The sequence below is a fragment of the Fistularia commersonii genome, chromosome 6, assembly GCF_037954325.1.
Source record: "Fistularia commersonii isolate RoL2024-O1a breed Wild chromosome 6, RoL_Fcom_v1.0, whole genome shotgun sequence".
Taxonomy (NCBI): Eukaryota; Metazoa; Chordata; class Actinopteri; order Syngnathiformes; family Fistulariidae; genus Fistularia; species Fistularia commersonii.
The window spans coordinates 19,430,971-19,452,224 of NC_141289.1; the positions used below are offsets into that span (position 1 = coordinate 19,430,971).

The following is a 21,254-nucleotide window of genomic DNA, read 5'->3' on the forward strand; positions in this document are numbered from 1 at the left end:
ATTCGACTAAAGGTGGTTTATATAAAAAAAAAAATGTAAAAAGGGCAAAGATACAAAACAGTGTACACGAGAGCAAAAAAAAAAAAAAAACTCTGCAGCCCCACAATTCACTGAATCAGAAAATCAATTCCAGGATCCTTCGCTTAAGAACCTTTTTTTTTTTTCTTTTCCTTCATCCCTCTTGTTCTCTTGAAAACAAAATTATTGTGACAGTAAGAAAACCCTGGAAAATGTCTTTCAAACTATTGTACCCTTATATTTGCTAATATAAATCTGCAGCTACGATGCGGCGATGGCACTGACCGGGTAACGAAGCGCTGGACAGATCATAGATGTTATCGCTGCAGTGATTTAGCACTTGTCGGTATAAAAAACCTCATCTTTGTCGAGATCAGGTATGACTTTTACAGTTTTTTGTTCTTTTTAAGTCTCACACAGTCAAAATATTCAAAGCTGTGAGACAGAGCTGGTTGGCATAACCTCAAATCAGTATCTCGATTACCAAAAAAATGTTTGACCGATGATTAATGAGTGGTTATTGTGCTGAAAGGTTACGCCGTGGCTCCCCTCGATTTTATTCTTGTTTTTATCTCCTCCTCACCAAAGCCAAGTTGTGTCTAAATGGCGGAGCGATCAGGATTCATCATCATGTGCATGATAAAGTCCGTTACCGGCTGTAAATGTGCCTCTCCAGATGTTTTTTTGATGTTCCAGGCCTGATTTCGGGGCATCTCTATTCCGGTTTCTTCCTCAATGAAGACAACAGCCAGATGTCGGCTGGTCTGAAACCAGTTTAATGCTCAGAACTCTCCATTGTTCTCTCTCTTTATCTCCAGTCCCAAACCACCACCTCCTGATGGTGCCAAATCCAACCCATCCAAACGCCACCGCGACAGGCTGAACGGAGAGCTGGACAAGCTCACCAGCCTGCTGCCTTTCACCGATGAGGTCAGGGCTCGGCTGGACAAACTGTCCGTCCTTCGCCTCAGCGTCGGCTTCCTGAAGGTCAAGAGCTTCTTCAACGGTGAGTGCCGTGACCGCCGTGGTTTTGCTCCACTTGCGCCTTGCGGGTTCCCGCGGTGTTGCCTAGGTTTGGCGCGCTGGCATTGCTAAAAATGTGTACGTATATCTGGGAACAAGTAGGACCGGTTAGCTTGGATTTCATTATTTGATACAGAGATTGAGGTTTCTTGTGGGAAAGAAACTGAAGGTCCAAGTAAACTACCTTGTGCAGAGAACAGGTTTGTCAGAAGGAAACGGATATTTACTGGCAATGGAAGAAGATAATTTTGTCAAAAGGTTTAAGGGCAAACGTCTCCGCTTCATGCAAACTTTAAAAATACTAATCCACATACATATTTAAATCCAATATTAACTTTGGGAACACCATGTGATCAGACGCAGAAAGAGTTCGCTCATATAAATTCCTAAATACAGTCTTTCAAATTATACGTGGGTAAAATCCTGTTAACGTTGCACAAAATGTTGATGTAAATTCAATGCGGTTTTAGTGCGGTTTGTCAACAAATCACAGGGAATAACTTAAAAAGATAAGCATTATAACCACATTTTTTTTTTTCAACTCTTTTGGATCTGTTAATGTAAGATTAAAAGAGCATGAACATGTGTACCTTTCCCCCCCCTTTATGTATTGAAAGGAATACTGGAAAAAAAAGAAAAACTCTGAATAGCGTCATATTCATTCTTTTTCCATTTTATTTAAGGCATTCTGTTCACATTCAAAGGATCCTGTTGTTACTGTAAACCTTTAAAACAGGAATAATTGAATCCGGTGCAAAGACCAGCAGTGGGGCGGTTGGTTTCCTCCGCTTATAGCGGTTTGGAACTCGCAGAAAAGGCCAATCAAGTCGAACAGAGGTGAATTCTGTGCCCGGTTTCTGTCTCGGTGGCACAGGGGAGGCTGGCGCTCTGCGGGGTTTTGCCAGTTTCCATCGTCCTTCCTCACATTGTTCTGTCGCCCCTTTTGAAAATAGAGCCGATCGGATCCAGACATCCTGAAAGAGCGAGTCTCTATTTACAGAAAGCCACCAGCTGAGTGACTATATAAGTGCTGCGCCGTGAAATGTGGCCCTCCCGGCTTCCCGTATATTTGGAGCTGACCTCCTCTGCGACAGCAGGTGTGAAGTGGACAGAAAAGAGGCGACAATGTTGCCAGGGAGACTGTGTGCAGACTGTGTAGCCCAGGATCTTTGTGTTGTATTTGTCAAGGGTTCGTTGTTCATTCTACGGCCCGATGACCTTTGGTTTTTGCCATTCTATGACATTCTGTTTTCTCGTCATTTCAAAAATTTCAGTAACTCTCATCACTTTTTTTAGAAATAGCCCTGCAGGCAAAGTGCTACATAAAGTGTTGTCCTGAACCAGCCTCACATCACAAACAGAAAACTGTTAGGTTTACTTTCCAAGTCATGCAGGCCTTCATTTATCATTGTTTCTGTCGTACGTCAATTAATTCGTCTCTAAATCGTTGGTCGATGGAGTGTTTGCACAGCCAGAAGCCGCAAATGAATACACAATATAGGTTGTCAAGTTAGCGCCTTAGAAAGACACGGAAAACAGAAAAGATTCCTTTGATAAGCCGAATGACTTAATTTCAGCGGTTTTTATTTATTTATTTACCTATTTATCATTTTATTTATTTAGTTTTAATTTCTTTTAGATAATAAAAAAAAAAAGACTTGCTTATCCCCACAATGGGCAGGACGTTCCGTAAAAGTTGACAGCTGATTCAGTTGCAGCAATAAAAAAAATCAAATACAGAAAAAGCAGCATTTCACAGGTTGGACGAGTGAAAGCTCGGCATTCAAACAAAAAGTAAACCCGAACAGACTCCTCAAGGAATGAATTGATATCTATAACATCATAAAAATTCTAGAAACCAATGAAGTCTGATTAATACCGCAAAGCTTGCATTTCAAATGAAATTGCAATTCGCCTTTTCGTGACTTGGCTGCGCCTGCCGTTGTTCATCCGAAAGGTGTTCAAACGGTCCTTTTCCCGTCCGCGTTTTGCCCGACGATCAGTATGAGACATCGCAGGCAGCCAGAAAGTGATGTAACGCAATGCAGAGCTGTAGCCTCCGCCAGGAAACCTTAAGCTGTGAGCCGTTAGCACGTTAGCAGAATGCCATGCTAAGTTTAGTTGGAGTGACCGAGTCAGTCAAGTGACACACAAGAAGACCCGCCTGTTCTTCTTCTGCACCGAGTGTGTGAGGAAAATGGCGGAATCTCCGTCCTCTGTTTACATTTTCCTCCTTAACAGACCGCAGGCCGCGGCGGAGGGACAGGGGGTGGACGACGCCCGCGAGAGCAAACCATATCTGAACGCTCCGAGAACAAACCTGCAACACTTGCACATATTTGAACGCAGCATGCGTCCAAATATCCAACTATGCAATCGTTAACTTTGAAACCGACCCGAGGAAGAACTTTATTAGCAGGAAAAAAGGTCAGGATTTCTCAAAAAGGTAGCGGATTCTCTCTAGATATTAGATTCAACTTGATTGTCACTACACATGTAAGGATACAGAGTTAAGAAATGCCGTTAGCATCTAATCTGAAGTGTACATGTGCAGAATGTACGGTATTTTCAGATAAATGCAGTGTCTATGGAATAAATGCAATTTATTTTATTTTTTTACAGCTAGTGCAAGTATGATGAATAATTATGTGCCGATTACGTACATATAGGTAGTGATTTGTATGATTAACAGATGGCAATATGCAACTATAAATATACAGATGTATATATAAAATATCCCAGAATTAAGATTATACTTTATTGATCCCCATTTGGGAAATTGTCACAACAATATAGATAGAAGAGACAATGAAAAGGACAAAGACAATAACAAGGACAAAAAAATAACTGAATGGCAACAACAACGATAAAAATAGATAAACAGGAAGGAGTGTATCGATAACATTTTTCTGTTTCTTATTTCTTATACATTTTTTCCTCTTTCAAGGTAGAATTATATTATGTTAGATAACTTATTACTTAAGGAACTACTTAATGCAATTAAAGATTTTTTTGTTGGTATTTGCCATTGTTTTTTTTTTTTTGTTTCAAAGGAAGGAGCAAGCCATGAGGAAAATTATATTTTGTAGCATAGGTGTTATTAAACACAAAACATGCATTTATTTTCCAGGCTACAATATAGTGAACCACTGTTTTTCTATCATGATGCAATGCAGCCATGGTGTCATGTTATGGTTCGCTCCTAGCAACCATACAAACTTTAAATTCAACTTGCGAGGAATTCACCCAAACATACAGGTTGATGTTTACTTTTGTTCTGGTCTGGTGAGACGCACTGAGGTGATTTGTCGCCCCCCTAAGAAACTGCTGAAAAAGGATTAGAAGAAGAATGGGGTAATATTAGCCTCGCTTAGCTTGCCGTTAATCCCCGATGAGAAAAGACTGATCAATAATGAGAGCTAAAGCCCTAATAATAGGCGGTGGGATTACGCCCCCTCTTCTCGCCGGCCGCCGCGCCCCGCCCATTTCCTGTGGCGACCCGTGTAGCACCCCGGGGCCCCTTTTCCTCCGACTGTTCAGCCTTTTCCTCCCCCGGCTCCTACGTCTCAAGTTCACAGCTCGTCCCCCCCCCCCCCCCCCCCCCCCCCCCCCCAAACCCCTCCACCTCAAACAAACGCTGCAGGACTCCAGTTTGTTGTTTCAGCGGGGAGGCATGTTTGCACGGCAGGCCTGCAGCAGGACAACTCGGGGCATTATGCATTCATCCAGCTCTCCGCCGCACACAGCACCGTTCCCCTGATTTTCACTCTTTTCCCCTTCTTCAAAGCCTTCTTTGAATCGTGGACTATTTGAAGTGCATTGTGCCGCCTGTGATTATCCATATTTTTGGCTTTTCCAGTATTAAAAAGTCCTCATTACTGATTCTTTTGAGGTTCTATTTCTTGTCATGGTAATGACAGGTTTGTCCACCTTGATATTAATCCAGGACAGACGGGTCACATGAATACAGCCGTAGCATGTCTTTTGGTGAAACGCGTTGTCCCCTAATGTCCTTGTTTTCCTTTCAAGAATTATTTATAGCCTCGCTGAAATTTTAATGTTTACTCTCAGAAAATAATCACCGCCTTCGCTGTAGGAATTGTTTCGGAACACGAAGCTTCTCGGATCTGATGTATTCCCCGTTGAAACTGCACGGGGGGGGGGGGCCGATGCGTTAAAGGACGTCGCGAAGAACGTCAATCAATATTTGCATGCGTTTTGTCACCGCTATTGTCATCGCCGTTTTCCCGGTGTCTGTTAAGGATTCTTATAAATACCATGAACGGACGCCCGCTTCTTCTACAACTCCAGTGTGTTATATTCACAATTTAAAATCCCATCGCCGGCAAATCTTTGAATTGGAATGCAGCAAAAGAGATAAAGCGCTCATCACTTTTGAATATTAAAAGCAGATCTGTGTATTATTATCGGTAGCAGGCTACATTATAAATTTTTTTTTGTTGTTTTTGACATGGACGCGCTCCAGCAGAAAATACTTAATCAGCATCTTTGAGTTTCAAAGCTACTGGGTTGATAGACTTCAGTTTCAAAAAGTACATAACGTGCAATCATCTAGGTTTAACACCATCTTGCCGTCTTTATCAAAATTGACACAATTTCCTGTCAGAGACAGAAATCTTGTACTTTTCCTAGAATTATGTTAGTGATTTTTGCACAATATGCACCATTTTAACCGGATGGTTCGATGAGTTCGTGTCACCCCGCCTCACTGAGAGTGGTTGTCGCTGGCGTTTGCAATGCAGGTTGTTTTAATCTCCGTCTGTTTTGACCGAATTCTTTCATCCAAACCTGAGGGAAAGTCCTCATTGTCTCATCCAGCCGAGGATCTGGGAGTCCACCAGGACAATGGAGGCTCTGTAGATATTATTTGGCAAGGTATTTTTCGAATGCTCCGCTTCCGCGGTGGAATATTTGAGCCTTACGAACGAGCAAGTATCTGGAAACGGCGCAACATTTTGAAAGCACATATATTGCAGGGAAACTGAATAAATCAATTCGTAAATGTAGCATTCTGGAGCAATCTGCATTTTTCATGGCGGTATAACTGGTTTTAACATTCTCTTCAATAGCATCTGGCAGCTGCTCATCTGGTTACACTATTTATACTGTAAAATTCTGTATATTCTGTATAATTGTTCATATAAAATCTCTTTATTATCCCCTCTGTAGAGTTACTGTAGAAGACATCTGTATATTATAGTTCCATCCGCATATTGCCATCTGTTAACCATACCTATTTGTACACAAGCTGCACATAACAATTATCCACCATACTTGCACTCGCTGTACAATATTCTGCTCATATCTCATCCCCCTCTACTTGCACTAGCTGGATAAGAAAAAAAAATGCATTTATTCTTTAATACTGGATTTATCTATATATGCTAAATGTGCTCCTCTGCTTTTTGCAGTTTTGATTAGATGCGAACTGCGTATCGTCACAATAAAGTTGAATCTGATCTAAATGAATAACGAACGAACAAATTGTACAACGATCTGTTCATTTCTATGAGCCAGTCAGTAAAAGTTTTGCCATTTTCTTCCCGGCAGTTCCTTCTCGCGGTGTCATCTTTGACTCAGCGCGTGCTTCATTTGGCAGAATGTTACGATGTACCACAGACACACAAAACCCTCCGCTCATTTCTTAGCTGTGAGGAATGTTGTGTTAGTGAGCGTCACAGTCGATTACAGTGTTTATGCTCGACAAACAAAAGCTATATACTGAATAATAAAACAACTATAATGGCCATCATGTAGGGAGATCTGGACAAGGTCACACTGTTTTGATTGCGGGGGAGGATGTTGTCAAAATTATCCGAGCTAATTTGGAAGTAATCCGGTCGATTTGAAGTCCGTCTGTTGGCCCGGCAACGTGTCGATTGAGGGAAAACTGACAAACCGACAGTAATCTCCTCTCCGATAACAATGGACGCGACCTCTTATAGTTTAAAAATTGCATTGCGATGCAGTCATGTTACCGTTTGTTATTACAGCTTGTAATAGCATGATGATGATTCTGTCCTCATTGTTTCCTTTGGCCTGTCTGTTTTCTGTCTGCGCTTCAACTAAGTGATATTGTAGAAGCCATTTTCATAGCCTGCTTTTAAAACAACGAACATAAAGTTTATAGTCCCTAATAGTCAAATAAAAGCAGACCTCAAAGTCGGGATAATGTAAAATGTGGAGGTACCTGGGAGATAAAAGGACAAAGGGCAGCAGGTGAAAAAATTCAAATCAATTAAAAAAAGGCGCATCATGTTCAGCCAGTCTATAAAATGATGTTTTTACGGAGTGATGCTTAAACCTAATACCTGCGCTGATGTCGTACAGCTGCTCTCGTCTGCATTTTTACGTTAAATTAGAGCCTACGGTGCAGCAGCGGTACAGAATGTCCCGATCCAGGCTGCAAATTCTTCCCGTCACAGAGCGCCAAATACCACGGTTAACAGATTGTTAAAGGTTTTAGCTTTTATCGTTCACGCTGTATTTCCCCCCCCCCTTCAAAAAAGTCATCTGAGACAAGCCTTTTTGTGGGATTGAAAAATCCCAGAATCTTATTTGGATGAATTGTAGAACAGCGTTGGATCGACTGATGCTCTACTTGGATTTCAACATGTTAAGCAAAGATGTTCGCTACTTCGCTTAGAAAAGTTTTCTCATTTGTTTTGTTTTTTGTGCACAAACAGAAGATTCGCTGCAAATTCTTTTGTCTGAATTTCGAGCCCTATCAAAATGGTCACTAATCAAAACCGATGTATTTTCTGATGTAGAATAGGAAAAAAAAAAGTTTGTCTTTTTTTTTTTTGTCCAATGAAGAAAGTGGAGCAGAATATGTGAAATCATGCTTGGAGAACGAGCCTGGACAGACAGGAAGTGGCTTCGATATTCTTAGTCCCGAAGCCTAGACGGAGCTTTTCTAAACTGGGAATCTGGGAGAAGAAAAGCTTCTTTTCCATGCAGAAATACAACATGTGGACAAACAGATATTTTGGAAGTCTGAGCACATCAAACTGTGGTTTTAATAGCGTCCCTGCTGCTGGATTTGGCTGAAAAACAAAGTAGAGTTGCTTCATCTGTTGTTACTTGCCAGAAAGTGGACCTATAGATGAAGTGTGTTAGCTGCTGTTGCTGCTCAGTAGTGTGTGTGTGTGTGTGTGTGTGTGTGTCCTCCGTTCTGTAAGATGCTGATGACAGCAGGGGTTTCTCAATTACATTAGTCTTCGGGGGGAATTCTAATGAACCACAAGACCTCCCAAGGCTGAGAAAGCCTTGTCCAGGACAGAAGGACACCTGCTTCCTGTGGTGAAGTTCAGGAAGAATTCTTCATCTTCATCCACGTTGACGAATATCCACAGATTTGTGCCAATAGCAGGTATTAATGCATGGGTAGAACTTGGAATGCAATGTCTAGGACCTTATTTAGACGCTCCTGAGTCAGTAGAACCTTCTTGACATGGTCAACCTCTTTGGCTTTGGATGATAATGTAGAAAAAGACAAGTTCGTCTGACATTTTTCAGTGGTCAGAACCGCTCCCACGCCTCACGGGCTCTTGTGAACGGCAGGAGTGGACTCCAGACCAATGCAAATTCAGTGTTTAACATGCCTTATTCTCACGACTGTAAGGCGCACATAAAAGTCTTAGATTTTCTTCAAAATGTGCGGCGCGCCCTATAGTGCAATGCGTTTGTGTTGCTGTCAGGCGGACGTAGTAGAGAACACCATCAGAACGTTAAAGGGGGAAGTTTTGGTGTCGATTGTATACAAAAGAACAGGTATGTGCGTTATGCTGAACGTCGTTTTAACAATGCCGAAAATGGCAGAGAAGCACAGTTTAAACTGAAGGCCATCAGCTACGTGGAGGAACATGGAAATCGAGCAGCTGCGAGAGAATTAAAGATTAATGAATCGACGGTTCGCAAGTGGAGGAAGACGGAAAACGAGCTCCGACGGGTCAAGAAGAGGCAGCTGAGTTTCTGTGGACACAAGGCGAGGTGGAGGAGAGATTGGAGCGGCGGACCATCGAGCAAAGAACGAGTGGGAGAAGCGTTTCAACGGTCGCCATTCGACTAAAAGCGGTAACGCTTGCAGAAGAAATGAAAATTCAACATTCTCAAGGAGTTCCGTCTCGGTGCTTTCGTTTCATGAAACGGTGCCATTTTTCCATCCGGACCAGGACTACGGTAGCGCAGCGACTTCCAGCGGATTGTAATGTAAAGCTGTAGCAGAGGACGCCATGAAAACGTGAAAGGGGAAAGTGTGGGCGTGGATTGTATGTTAAACCCGCGCCTTATAATCAGGTGCGCCTTATATGTGTGTTATATACAGTAATGACACACATAACTGAGACTGCGCCTTTTAGTACGGCGCGCCTTCTGGACGTGAAAATTCGGTAACCCTCATTGGGCCAACAATGAATTCACATTTGTTTTACCCGTCAGAGACTATATTTTATTCCCTCTTACAAGTTTTAGCCAGATGACCTCCACCTTTGGGCGCCAAGCGCTCATATATGAGCACGTCTTTTTAAAGTGAGCTCCAGATGAAAACCGAAAAACAAAAAACACAGAATGCTGGGATCCCCTCAAAGAATTGATCTCAATCTTTCTCCCTGTACATGGCTTATGAAAGCCATGTACTCTCTCTTCTTCAGTGGCGGAGAAGGTTTTATTTGATGACGTGACTCGAGCGATTAATTAACCGAGAAAGCCAAGATCGCAGTTAGCTGAAGGCTAAGCTGGTTTGGTGCGAGTCACCGGCTCGTCCCAAAACACGTTCATGTTCGGCGAAGTGCTCGCCGTTTGGCCCTCGGCGCCAGCCGTGATCCGGCGATCCTGCGGGAACCGCGCGTCGTCTTGACGACGGCGAGGGCGAATAGATTAGCCGCGCCCCGAGGCTAATAATTATCAGGGCAGGTGGCGGGTCGAAACAATCACGGTGCCAGAATTTGATATTGCTGCCCTTTTCCCGGCTGTCGCTCCGGCGGCGTAGGACTCTGACCTCATCGGATCGGAGAAGACGAGCAAATTGGTCCGTCCGTCGACGCAGACGGCATTCACGGCTTCAGACGGAGTGTCTGCGGTCTTTGTGAGCCCCTCATTGTGAGCGGCGGGCAGAGCGCCGGTGGGCTTCCTCGTAGCGAACAAAGAGGACGGGGCGTGGGGAGGCTCATGGGAAGACCACGCCGTCATGTCACTCCGACAGGATGTGGCCGAGAGAAGGAGCGCTCTGTGTTCGGCCTCCCGGCCCCGGCTCTCCCCCGGGGCTCGGCCGGAGGCCCGATGGGAAACGCCCGAGGGTTCGATCCCATGGCAGACGCTCACAAAACCGGCATTGTTCGACACTGTCAACACTCTGCACCGGGCCTCCCTCGTCTTCAGGCGCAGCTCCGTTTTTATCCCCTCTGTCTCCGTCCTCGTCTGTCTCTCCTCGACGCTCTTTGCATAAATATAGAAATACTGTAAGCTGTATTTTTGCATTTATCCAGTCACATGGCGCCAAACATTTTGAATGGCTCTACACGCATATATATATATATATATACTGCTCAAAAAAATAAAGGGAACGCTTGAACAACACAATGTAACTCCAAGTCAGTCACACTTGTGTGAAATCATAGTGTCCACTCAGGAAGCAACACAGATTCATTTTGACTTGTTTTAAGGACATTACATCAAAGTTGGATCAGCCTGGAGTTTGTTTTTACACTTTAATTTTGAGTGTGATTCCTAATCCAGACCTCCATGGGTTGATACAATTGATTTCCATTGATCATTTTTGTGTGATTTTGTTGTCAGCACATTCAACTGTGTGAAGAGCAAAGTATTTCATAAGAATATTTCATTCATTTAGATCTAGGATGTGTTTTTTAAGTGTTCCCTTTATTTTTTTTGAGCAGTGTATATATGATTGTGTGCTCGGCAGGCTGCTGTAATTCGTCGTTTTCGCTCTGCTGAGAGAATAATGGAGTCGCTAAATCACGTCATTTCAGCAGAAAAGCAGGCGGAATTATAAAACAACAATACGGCTTTCTTTCCCGCAGATGTTCATAAGCTCTGCTGAATCGCGTTCACGTGGACGCCTTGTGTACCTTTTCAAGGATGATGAAAGATTGCTCCGGCACACCTGGTGAAAGCGAAGGCCGGCGTGTTCTACAAGCTTTTTTTTTTTTTTTTTTTTTTTTTTTTTGCACCCCATCGGTTCATAAAATAAGAATACATGATCACAGGGAATGGAGGCATCTCTCTCTTTGTCAATGAAATATTTTACGTCCGATCAGGATGAAACTCCTCTTTGTTTCTTCGCGAACTCTGTGGATTTGAGGGTTGCGACATTATCCCGGAGTTGATGCGTTTGGTTTTTGGAGTGAAGTCTTCATTCTGCTGTCGATGAGGCCCAGCAGAGGAGGTTTCTGGCTGTGGAGAGCAGTAATTTGTGGTCTTATAATAGCTCAGCTAAGCTTCCCTCCTCTGCAGGGCCTCAGGAAACACACACACACACACACACACACACACACTGCTGTATGCACGCTGACGTTTTTTTTTTTTTTTCTTTTTCTTTTGTTACACATTCACTATTTTCTTGCTCTCAACATACACACCCTTCCCGATCCCCTTCCATGCATTTTCCAGATGTCTTTCCAGTGGGCACATTCAAGCCTCCGTCCCTGCAGACTGGAGCTGCTGGAGGTCCCAGAGCTTCCTCCCTCTGAACCCCGTGACCCCTCCTCCACGCTCACCTCCGACCGCGGGTACCGTCAGCAGATAACTCTGCTGGAATGGTCACTTATTTTTGTTTTTTTTTTTCATGTTGTTTTCAATATTTGCAGCCCCTTAAGGACTTCTCAAGGGTGTTATCTTCAAAGTTTGGCTGCGTGATATGATCTAAAGCTGGGAACAAGCAGGGAGAGATAGCTTTGCTTTTTGATGTGAGAATATATTAGATACTCGCCCACGTTTGGCTCCTCAGGCCTTCATCTAGTATCAAATTAAAAAGAAAAAGAAAAAAAAAGAGGATAGAACGTAAAAGCCAATCTAGGGGAGGCAATATGTCAACTCATTTGACACGAATGTAAATAGTGACACATTGAGACACAATTTAAATTGAAGATTAACCTTCACAGCTTAGTTTCTCCTTTTCTGACGAAGTGACTGTACATCAAATGTTGGGTCTCCACTGTTGGATTTTGGGTCTTCACTATCTGGTCCTCGACTCCGTATAAAGCAAACTGACGAACAAATCACTGACGCTGAAAGAGTGAATATGATCTGACCGGAAGCTACAAAAGAGTAAAACCATCTGGTTGAGTCCTCCAGTGCTTGATGCAGTGCTTTTGAATAAGGCAGGTTTTCTAATTTAACTAATTTTATCCACTGTTATTCAGAAAAATTCCAAGTCTTTATTGACATCAAGCTGTAATAGTTTTTGCATGTATGTGTATGCATGTAAATATACATGTATGCAAGATAAACTTCCCCATAGGCGAAATTCCTTTGTCACAGCAACACAACAGATATAATGTTAAAAAAAAAGGAAATTAATATAAATTTCAGTATAAATATAAATAGAAAGGCAGAAGACAGGATATAGCAAGGCAAAAAAAAAAACAACCCAAAAAATGTATGTATATACATCTTCACAAATATCTTTGCTGGTTCATGGATTGACTTCTTGCCTTTTTGGTTAAAAAAAAAAGTCACTTGTTAATAGAATTTTTGGAAACAAAAAAGTAAAAAAAAAGGCCATTTCCATTGAAATTGTAAATAAATTTTATGTTTTTAGCTGCAAATGCCCCTCCAGGTCATCCAGATCAGGGTCAGCTGCCAAATCCTGTTGTGGCAACTTGGTTTTGTTCCAAAAATGAAGCGGCCTGTCAGATCACAACTCTCCGTGACAATTATTCGACGACGACTCCGCCGAATGCAGTCAAATCTGCTGAGATAGGCGGTAAATGTGAAAGAGAAATTAATTTTCAGTTTTGTCTGAAATGCGCTTCACGTCCGGGAGCAGCCATGTTGTTTTCTTCCCTCCTCCTTTTTCCTGCCGCTTGACTGACAGGCCGACGCGAGGTGCCGACAGACACAAACTGGTGTCGGCATCCAGTATTGTGGTTTTTCCTGAGGTTTAGCACTCCGTTAGAAAGTATAGTAGGGGAAAAAAAAAAAAAAAAAAAAAAAAAAAAAAGGAAAACATATCAGCGGCTCTGCTCTAAAATATGTCGGCCGGCAGATTGGCTGTCTGGTCGGCCTCCGCCGTCAGGAAACAGATGCCCGGTTTATCGTCCGGCGACGGGACCTGCCCTTGTCCCTGGACCGCATCGACAACGCCGAGGATGTTTGGATTTAATTACCGTATTCATACCTGCTATCAGATCCCCGACGGCGCGATGAATCACAAGTTAGCGAGGGCTTCACAGCGCGACTGATGGCAGATATTAGTGGCATCAAGATGCTGAGATCCATCTCGGCATTTGTTCTTTTTATGTAAATACGCTGCTGTGTAAATACGCTTTCTCCTCCATCTCTTTTCTATGTACACATTGTTTTGTTTCTGCAGTACTTTTCAACACTTGGTTTCCCAGATTTTCTTGTTACTCATTGTGTCATTTTTTTTTTTTTTTTGTTCCTGCTTACATAATTGCAGTGCATTTTTATTTGGCATGGTTTTGACTTGGGATCCTGTAAATCCATGCTGAGTTGCCACACTGTTGATTGAATACCGTCCGGAAACTGTTGTTAAAGTATAAAAAGTATAATCAGGACTGTCTCAGAAAATTAGAATTTTGTGATAAAGTTCTTTATCTTCTGTAATGCAATTAAAAAAAACAAAAATTACTTTTTCATGATATTCTAATAATTTGAGATAGGATTTTTGAGTTTTCTTAAGATGTAAGCCATAATCAGCAATATTAAAATAGTACAAGGCTTGCAATATTTCAGCTGATTTGTAGTGAACCCAGAGTGTAGGACATTTTTGTTTTTGTAATTGCATTACAGAAGATGGAGAACTTTCCTGATCAAATATTCATTTGACAGTTGTGCAGAATTTAGATGTAATATCGATCGAGTTGATTTCTGCACACGATCTGTGTTGAACTGAACTTCCCTGAATACACAAATAAAACGTGTAGAGGGGCTGGTACCGCTAACAAACACAACAAACAAGAAACAACTGGAAAATCTGTGTTTATATTGGGTACATACTGTAATTCATGTCCAGGAAAGCTTTTCAGTGACACACACACACACATACACACACAAACAAACGGTAATGGGGACGCCAAGATACAATCACCTTGGATGATTTTGGCATGTCGTCGACACATCCTGTGGCAATACCTCAGACATCAGTCGTGCGTCCTGTCCGCATCGTCCCCACGATAATTAGTTTTACTAGCTCGGCTTTTTTGCCTTTGTGTTTATTGGTTCTGCGGCAGAAAAAACTATCCAGCGGCTTCTTTGTTCAACAAGAAAGGAAAAGGAACAGGATTAAGAAAGAGCGAGAACAGGTTTGTGTCGGTGGAGGCTGAATATCAATGTTTGTATTGGCAGGAGAAACAAAGGCTTATATTGAAATCAGTGGAGACGACCGGTTTTATCGATTTAGAATCAACGACGAGTGCTCGGGGAGCTGGTAATAAAATAAAATTCAGCCGGAGGACGGCGTTAATAAGATGAAAAAGAGCTGTCGGGGGATAATCTAACCTGGATTAGGTCCGGGGAAAGGTCCTGGATGATCACGGGATGTCTCCGCTGCTTCCACCGCGATAGCATCGGACCTGCAGACCCTCTTGGTGGAGGATTGCAGTCAAAACAGGCCGGTAGGCGCTCGTGCACAGACCTGCCCAGGCATCTAGGTAGAAAGTGTGTGTGTTTGTGTGTGTGTGTGTGGAGGGCTTTCGACATAGCTGTGTGTGTCACCCAGTAGCATACTGTGCCGTCAAATCAGCTGTTTCGGGTGTCACGCTTGTACCTGGAGGTCATGGAAGCTCCTAACTTTGGTCCATGGAGGCTCGATAAGACGCCCTATTAATATTTATCAAATCTTGTGTGATGCCTTATGCTGAATTATTTTTATATGACACACAAAAAAACAAAAAAACACAAATCCAGACAAAAACCTCGTGACTTATTTAAATCGGATAAGGGCCATCATCAAGAAAATGCATGATGATGGCGAGTAAAGTATAAAAAAAATGGTGATTTTTTTTTTTATTTTTTTATTTTTTTCCCAAATACGTACAACCCACTGAAATATCATTCGTCCTGGTAACGTCGTGTTGACCAGTAACCCTGGTTATCTAGTGTTGAATCTGACACTGGTTAACGGGAGGAAAGGTTACGTGACGCACGCATGACTAATCACGAGAGGCCGGGATAAACACCGATGTCTCATTTCCTCCAGCTCGTCTTTTCTCTGTAGTTTTCAGGCTTAAAAGAGTTTCACAAGTTGTGTTTATGTTCCCGGAGTGGAAGGAGCGCTCGGACGCCGCAGATGATCATCCACTCAGCCGGCGCTCGCCGCCCACTCCACTCTCTGATTGGCCGCTTTCGCTGTCTATTCGCCGGCCGAAATCTCCGCTCTTTTCCAAGCGTCATCTACTCCTTAATGTTAAATAACTCTGAATTTATTAGTCATTCAAATCCAAAATGTTACATATGCATTTGCATAGATGTAAAAAAAAAAAATGATGTTTACTAATTGCTCTGTTACATTGTAAATGTTTTTTATTGTAATAAGATAAACTTTATCGATCCCCAAAGGGAAATTCTTTTGTCACAGCAGGGTGACAGATATATACTGTCAATAAATATGAATATAAATAGAGAGACAATTAGAAAATAGCAAAAGATATCTACAAATTAAGAGACAGCAGAGACAACAACAACAAGGATAAGGATGGGTAAAAAATAGACGACCAAATGACAACAACAGGGATAGGAATATAAACTGACAATAGCAATGACGAAAATAAACAATAAGCAGGATGCGAATGATGTTAAGAAACCCACATTATTCCATCAGTCCGTGATCAAACTATCCAAGTCAAGAAAAATATCATCCAACACTAGTTATGACATTAACTGCATTCAAAACCATCAACTTTTCTCTTCCTGGACATTTAGGGATCTTTTTTTATTTTTCAATTGGAATGCGTTCGGCATGAATTGCGGGACATGTAGTTTATTGCCAATGCACGTGTTTGACATATTTATTTTAAGGCAATCAGTCTTAAAAGACAGACAATTGAGACATTTTTGCGGGCCACAAAAAACGATGTGGCAGGCCACGTTTGGCCCGCAGGCCTTGAGTTTGACACGTATTTTACACCTTTGTCACTTTCGACCAGCAACACCCAACCTCTTTTGTTCCAGGGACCAGTTTTATGCATGAAAATGTTTCCGTGGAACAGTTACAGGCGCGGGAGTTCAAATAATGAAATTTTTTGCCAGTTCACGTCTTTAAATTTGAATATGATCACACTTTATATTGGGCAATTACAATAATTTAGCACTATAAATAATAAACACAAATAAAGTTTGGAGGGTTTCAAGGCTTCATTAGCTAGCTGTTAGCCGAAATAATGCATAGCGGATGCAGAGCTTGTGTGTCACCTTTTGCGATGAACCCAGAACTTAGGTAGGTCTTGATATTGTCTTTCAAACGCAGCTTTCTTTTTGCTGGCAATCTCCAACGCTTCTTTGGTCTCATCGTTTGCACGTTTCCTCCCGAAAAAAGCTCTCCGGTGACTTTTGTTCCAAGGGCTAGCTTGTGCGTCAGTAAGGGTGAAGGCGGAAATAGTTGTTTTTCAAAATAAAATCCGGAAGGTCGAATGAAAAAACTTATCATTTGTGCCGAGAAAGATTTTCGTTGAGGACCATAGTTTTTCTTTGTGCTAAAACAAAACATCCGGTGCATGAATTTGCACCTGAACAGATGACGGATCCCCAGAAAAGGACAAATAGAGGCGCCGAGCTGCTGGAATACGACGCTGACGTCGCACTCCATCAACAGTGTTTATGTTGTGACGCCGCCGAAGCAGCGGCCAGTGCCTTTTCGCATTTGCTGCAGAATCTGCTTTGCTTGAATACAACAACATGTCACCGTGGACGCAGCCCAAACACCCGTTGGCCCAAAATAAACGTTACATTAAAAACATTTCACCGGTCCTCGAGTGAATGTTAGAGCCATGAAACCTTTCCGACGGCGAGGACGTGTTTACTGACGACATCTCAGGAGGAGACCACGATCGGGACCGGCCTCTCGCTCTCTTGTTCCGGCCGAGAGTATCTGATGTCGGAGCAGGTATTCGCCGCTTTATTTAAAGCTGATTCAGCTGAGCTCGGACGCATCCCGTGACCAGCGCTTCCAAATAACACAGGACGTGCTACTACCGAGTATTTACTCAAATCCGTTTTAGACGTTTCAGAAACGTATCCGTCCGCGTCCCGCGTGGCTCGAGCCTCCGCCGCCGCAGAGCGCCAGGCGTTGCTGATCAATCGCAGATGCGTGACTCTTTTTTTTTTTCATCGCGGTATCCTACTAACCTATCGGTGACATCATCCGTTACTGGTAGGCGTACTTTGTTTCCGTGCCACGATGTTGTTTCTGCGCTGAGCTCTACTCCTCATGCAGTGAACAATCATAAACCTGGCAGACAATGAAACAACCCCCTCGCTTTCATCTGCCCGCGAGCAGCCCGTGACTAACCCCGCTTCTTTTTTTGTTTTTTTTTTTGTTTCTCCCACAAATCCGCAGTCCAAACCCATTGTAGGTATTTGTGGCCGACACCTGACAGGCCCACCTCCTAATGGTGGATCGCGGCCGTGGGAGTCATAGTAGTAAAATTTAGCGCCGCGCCGCTAACCGTCTAGCGTGTTTGGTGATTCTCCCGCCTTAGTCGGATCTCCGTGCAAATCGGCCCTCTGAGCGTCCGGCTCGACAAACACGGGCGCGATGGAAAGCGGGTTTTATCTAAAAGGAAACGGACTCGTGTTCGGTTGCGACTGGAAGACAAACACAGCAGCCGTCAGTCAGCCGTCGACACGCCTTCGGCCCGTCTGGAGGAGGGAATGAAAACATGTTGAAAAAAGAGTTAACCCCCTCTGGATGCACACACACACACACACACACATTCGTCGATTTGATCTTTTGTTATTGTCATTTCTTTGATGACCACGTTTCGGGAATTATCTTTTGATAGTTATATCTTTCGGAGTGTGAGGTTTCCGCTGAAGTGTCAAAATAATCTACTTCTGCTTGAGGGGAAAAAAAAAATACAAATTAGCATGATTCTTAAATCAATAATGAACAAGTCATTTGTTAAATATCAGGAACGAAGGTTATTTTAGGTTAATGGATTTTTTTTAATGAAAATCCTTTGCAGCTACATTTATCTGTCTTTTTATTTTTTATTTTTTTTATTTTTATTTTATTTTTTTTGTTGTTTCTGCAATCCGTCTTGTCCAGTCTGCAGTTAGTAACCCTGCAGGATTCCTGTTTCAAACCGTTCTTGACATTTTCACTTTAAGCACCCACCACCCACCACACACACACACACACACACACACCCCGGAAGACCTTTCACACAGAAACTTGCAGAGGTGGAGGGGGAAACTTTTAATTTTTCTTTTTCACTTTCTGTATCTGAGACCAGCTAAGTCATGTAGACAATGAATGAACGGCATTCCATATTTGTGATTGTGAGGGTAAAGCAGGGGAGATTTGACGGTGTGTGTGTGTGTGTGTGTGTGTGTGTGTGTGATTATAAAACATTTGAAAGTCAAGGTGAAGCGGTGGTGAACAGGTATGTGGATCAGTGCTTTGTGCTAGACTAGTGCACGGCCCCACGTGCTTGTCAGTTACTGGGGGCGAACCTGTAAAACACGTTGACTAATCTCTCCGTGTCTTACAGGAAGTAATGTTTGTCAGAGGAAGTCAGGGCAGGAGGAAGCGCCTCGGGCAAAGTCATGGCAGACTGTTAGAAGCTAACATCGCGTTCAGCTGCGCCGCCGCTTACAGCGGAGACGGGTTTCGTTATTTGGAAACGCAGGCGTCGCGAGCGGCTCCACGTCTCCGACGCACTTTAATCGAAACAAAGACGCGGAGTCGGGGGACCAAAACAAAGCAGCGCCGAACAGCTTGTGCGCTTTAAGTCCTGCCGGACGCCTCAACAGCTGAGTTAATCCTCAGCAGGCGAGGTGCAGCAGCGGCAGCGGCGGCGGCAGCTGATGAATGAAGCGGGCTGCTGTTGGACCCGCACCTGTTACTGATAGAGTCCATTCCTGGAAAAACGTTTCATGACTTATGAATCTTTTAATTGCATTTTCATATGACAGAGCCAGGAGAAGAAAATAGACTGTTGTCAGTCTATTCTAAGCAACCTTTTTTTTTTTTTTTTTTAATTTGTTTCTGCCATGCACGTCTACATAAAAAGTGCTTAAAAAAACACACGCACAGTAAAGACAGAGTGAAGGAAACAAACAAACAAATATTTGACGTTTAAATTGGGATTTTGCTCCGAGGAAAAGATTCAGAAACAGGCAAATATTCGATCGTCGAGGCAGCTTGTTGATTTTATCCCAAGACGGTTGCACAAAAATGTTCGGACATGCTTTGTTTGGAAAATGGATAAAAACACGATGGTGTTTATCCATCACGCCTACCTTCTCTGGATGATTAAAGCTGGCGTAACTCGCTCCAAACTTTACAAGTTTAATCTGTTTCACACCAAACATGCATTTTCCCCTCAGTAAATGTTGAACCAGTGGCTTGTAATGAAAGCTTGTTTTCAGCTGCAGGACATTTGGTGCGGTGAATGAAGCTAATCACTCGGTGGATTCCCACCTCCGGCATGTGGCTCCCGAATCCCGAGCTCCTTTCGCATGAACTCGAGCACCTTAAACTGCCGCACACGCAAATCGGTCGGTCGCAAGACGCAAACAGAGCCGACGCCGGCCTTCTATCACCCGCAGAACATTAGCTAGCAGCGATTCTCGTCTCGGCAACCGGATTTCCGAGAACCGAAGAAGCCTCCGGAACGTCTGCGAACGAAGAAATTCAAATCCGGCCGCCGAGACGAGAAGTTTTCGACCGGAATTCACCGTGACCCGGATAGCTGAGAAGCTACGCAGACATGGCTAGCTGCTAGTTTAGGCTCCGTCTTCGCTCGGTGTGGTTCCGGTTACCCACGTAGGGCGTTCCTTTGACCGGCTTATACGTAGTTTAAAAAGTAAGACGGATCATTACGATCGGCAGATTCGGACCACTTCGAATCCCCTCAAAGGTAAACGCTAAACGTTTCGCGCCTTTTCAAAATGGTCACATTCTCCTTTCAGACTAACGGTCAGTGACTCATCGGTTAACCGCGGTTTTCAGGAACACGCGTGGTTTTATTCTTTATCGTAGGGTTTTTCCAGCGAGCGCCGTCTCGTTCCTGTGGTAGGTCTCCTCGCCGCGGTGCCGACCCCTCCAGTGTCAGGATACAGTTACTGAGCTGTCATGATCTCATTTTCCTCAGAGGAACAAGCTGCTTCCTGACTTCACTTCCCGTTTATTGACCCAAATGTGTCGGTCAAAGTTAGCGTCCACTTTCAGTCGACGATCGGCGAGCTGTCGATCGGCGGGAGACGCCTGCCGACATGAACGATAATTCATCCGAAGGCGCTTCTTTCGACATGGGAGCCTGTTATCGATCTAAATTAGCCTCCCATTCTTTTCGCTAAATGTTTTCACTGCCCTTGAGAAAAATGTTTGAGCCAGTTCACATCTGAGGATGATTTTAATTAGAACTACGGGCTCTTTGATCTAATGGGATTTAGCCGGCCCGCAAATCACTGTCTCAGACGTAATTACACTTGATGCATTTTCTAGTATCACCGCTCCATCTTGAAACTATTAACATCATGGAATTGTGCGAAGATGGGGCTCAACCCTGCCTTTTTTTTTTTTTTTTTTTTTTTTCGGCATATGTGTGTTTTTTCTTTTTTCCCCTCAGAAGAAACTCATACATGTCAGGTATCAATGAACGAAAAGTCAAACGGTTTTCCGCCTTAAAACGATGACCAAACCGTAGAAGAAGAGCCGAAGCTTCACCTTCTTCCTTCATGTTGTTCGCTCTCGAAGCGATCCGGCTCGGCAGGGGTCCTGATGTCTGCGGATGTTCCCAGATTGCGGTTCTTTTAAACACAAGGAC

The 21,254-nt window shown here is 43.3% G+C and overlaps 1 protein-coding gene across 1 annotated transcript in view; it reads left to right on the top strand.

Moving 5' to 3' along the window:
• The window catches only part of LOC147233581 (uncharacterized), a 111,198-nt gene that overhangs the window by 16,766 nt on the left and 73,178 nt on the right, over window positions 1–21,254 (top strand). Inside the window, exon 2 of the mRNA XM_086148550.1 lies at window positions 837–1,024. Coding sequence (XP_086004676.1) covers window positions 837–1,024 — 188 coding nt within the window. The remainder of the gene's footprint in view (window positions 1–836; window positions 1,025–21,254) is intronic.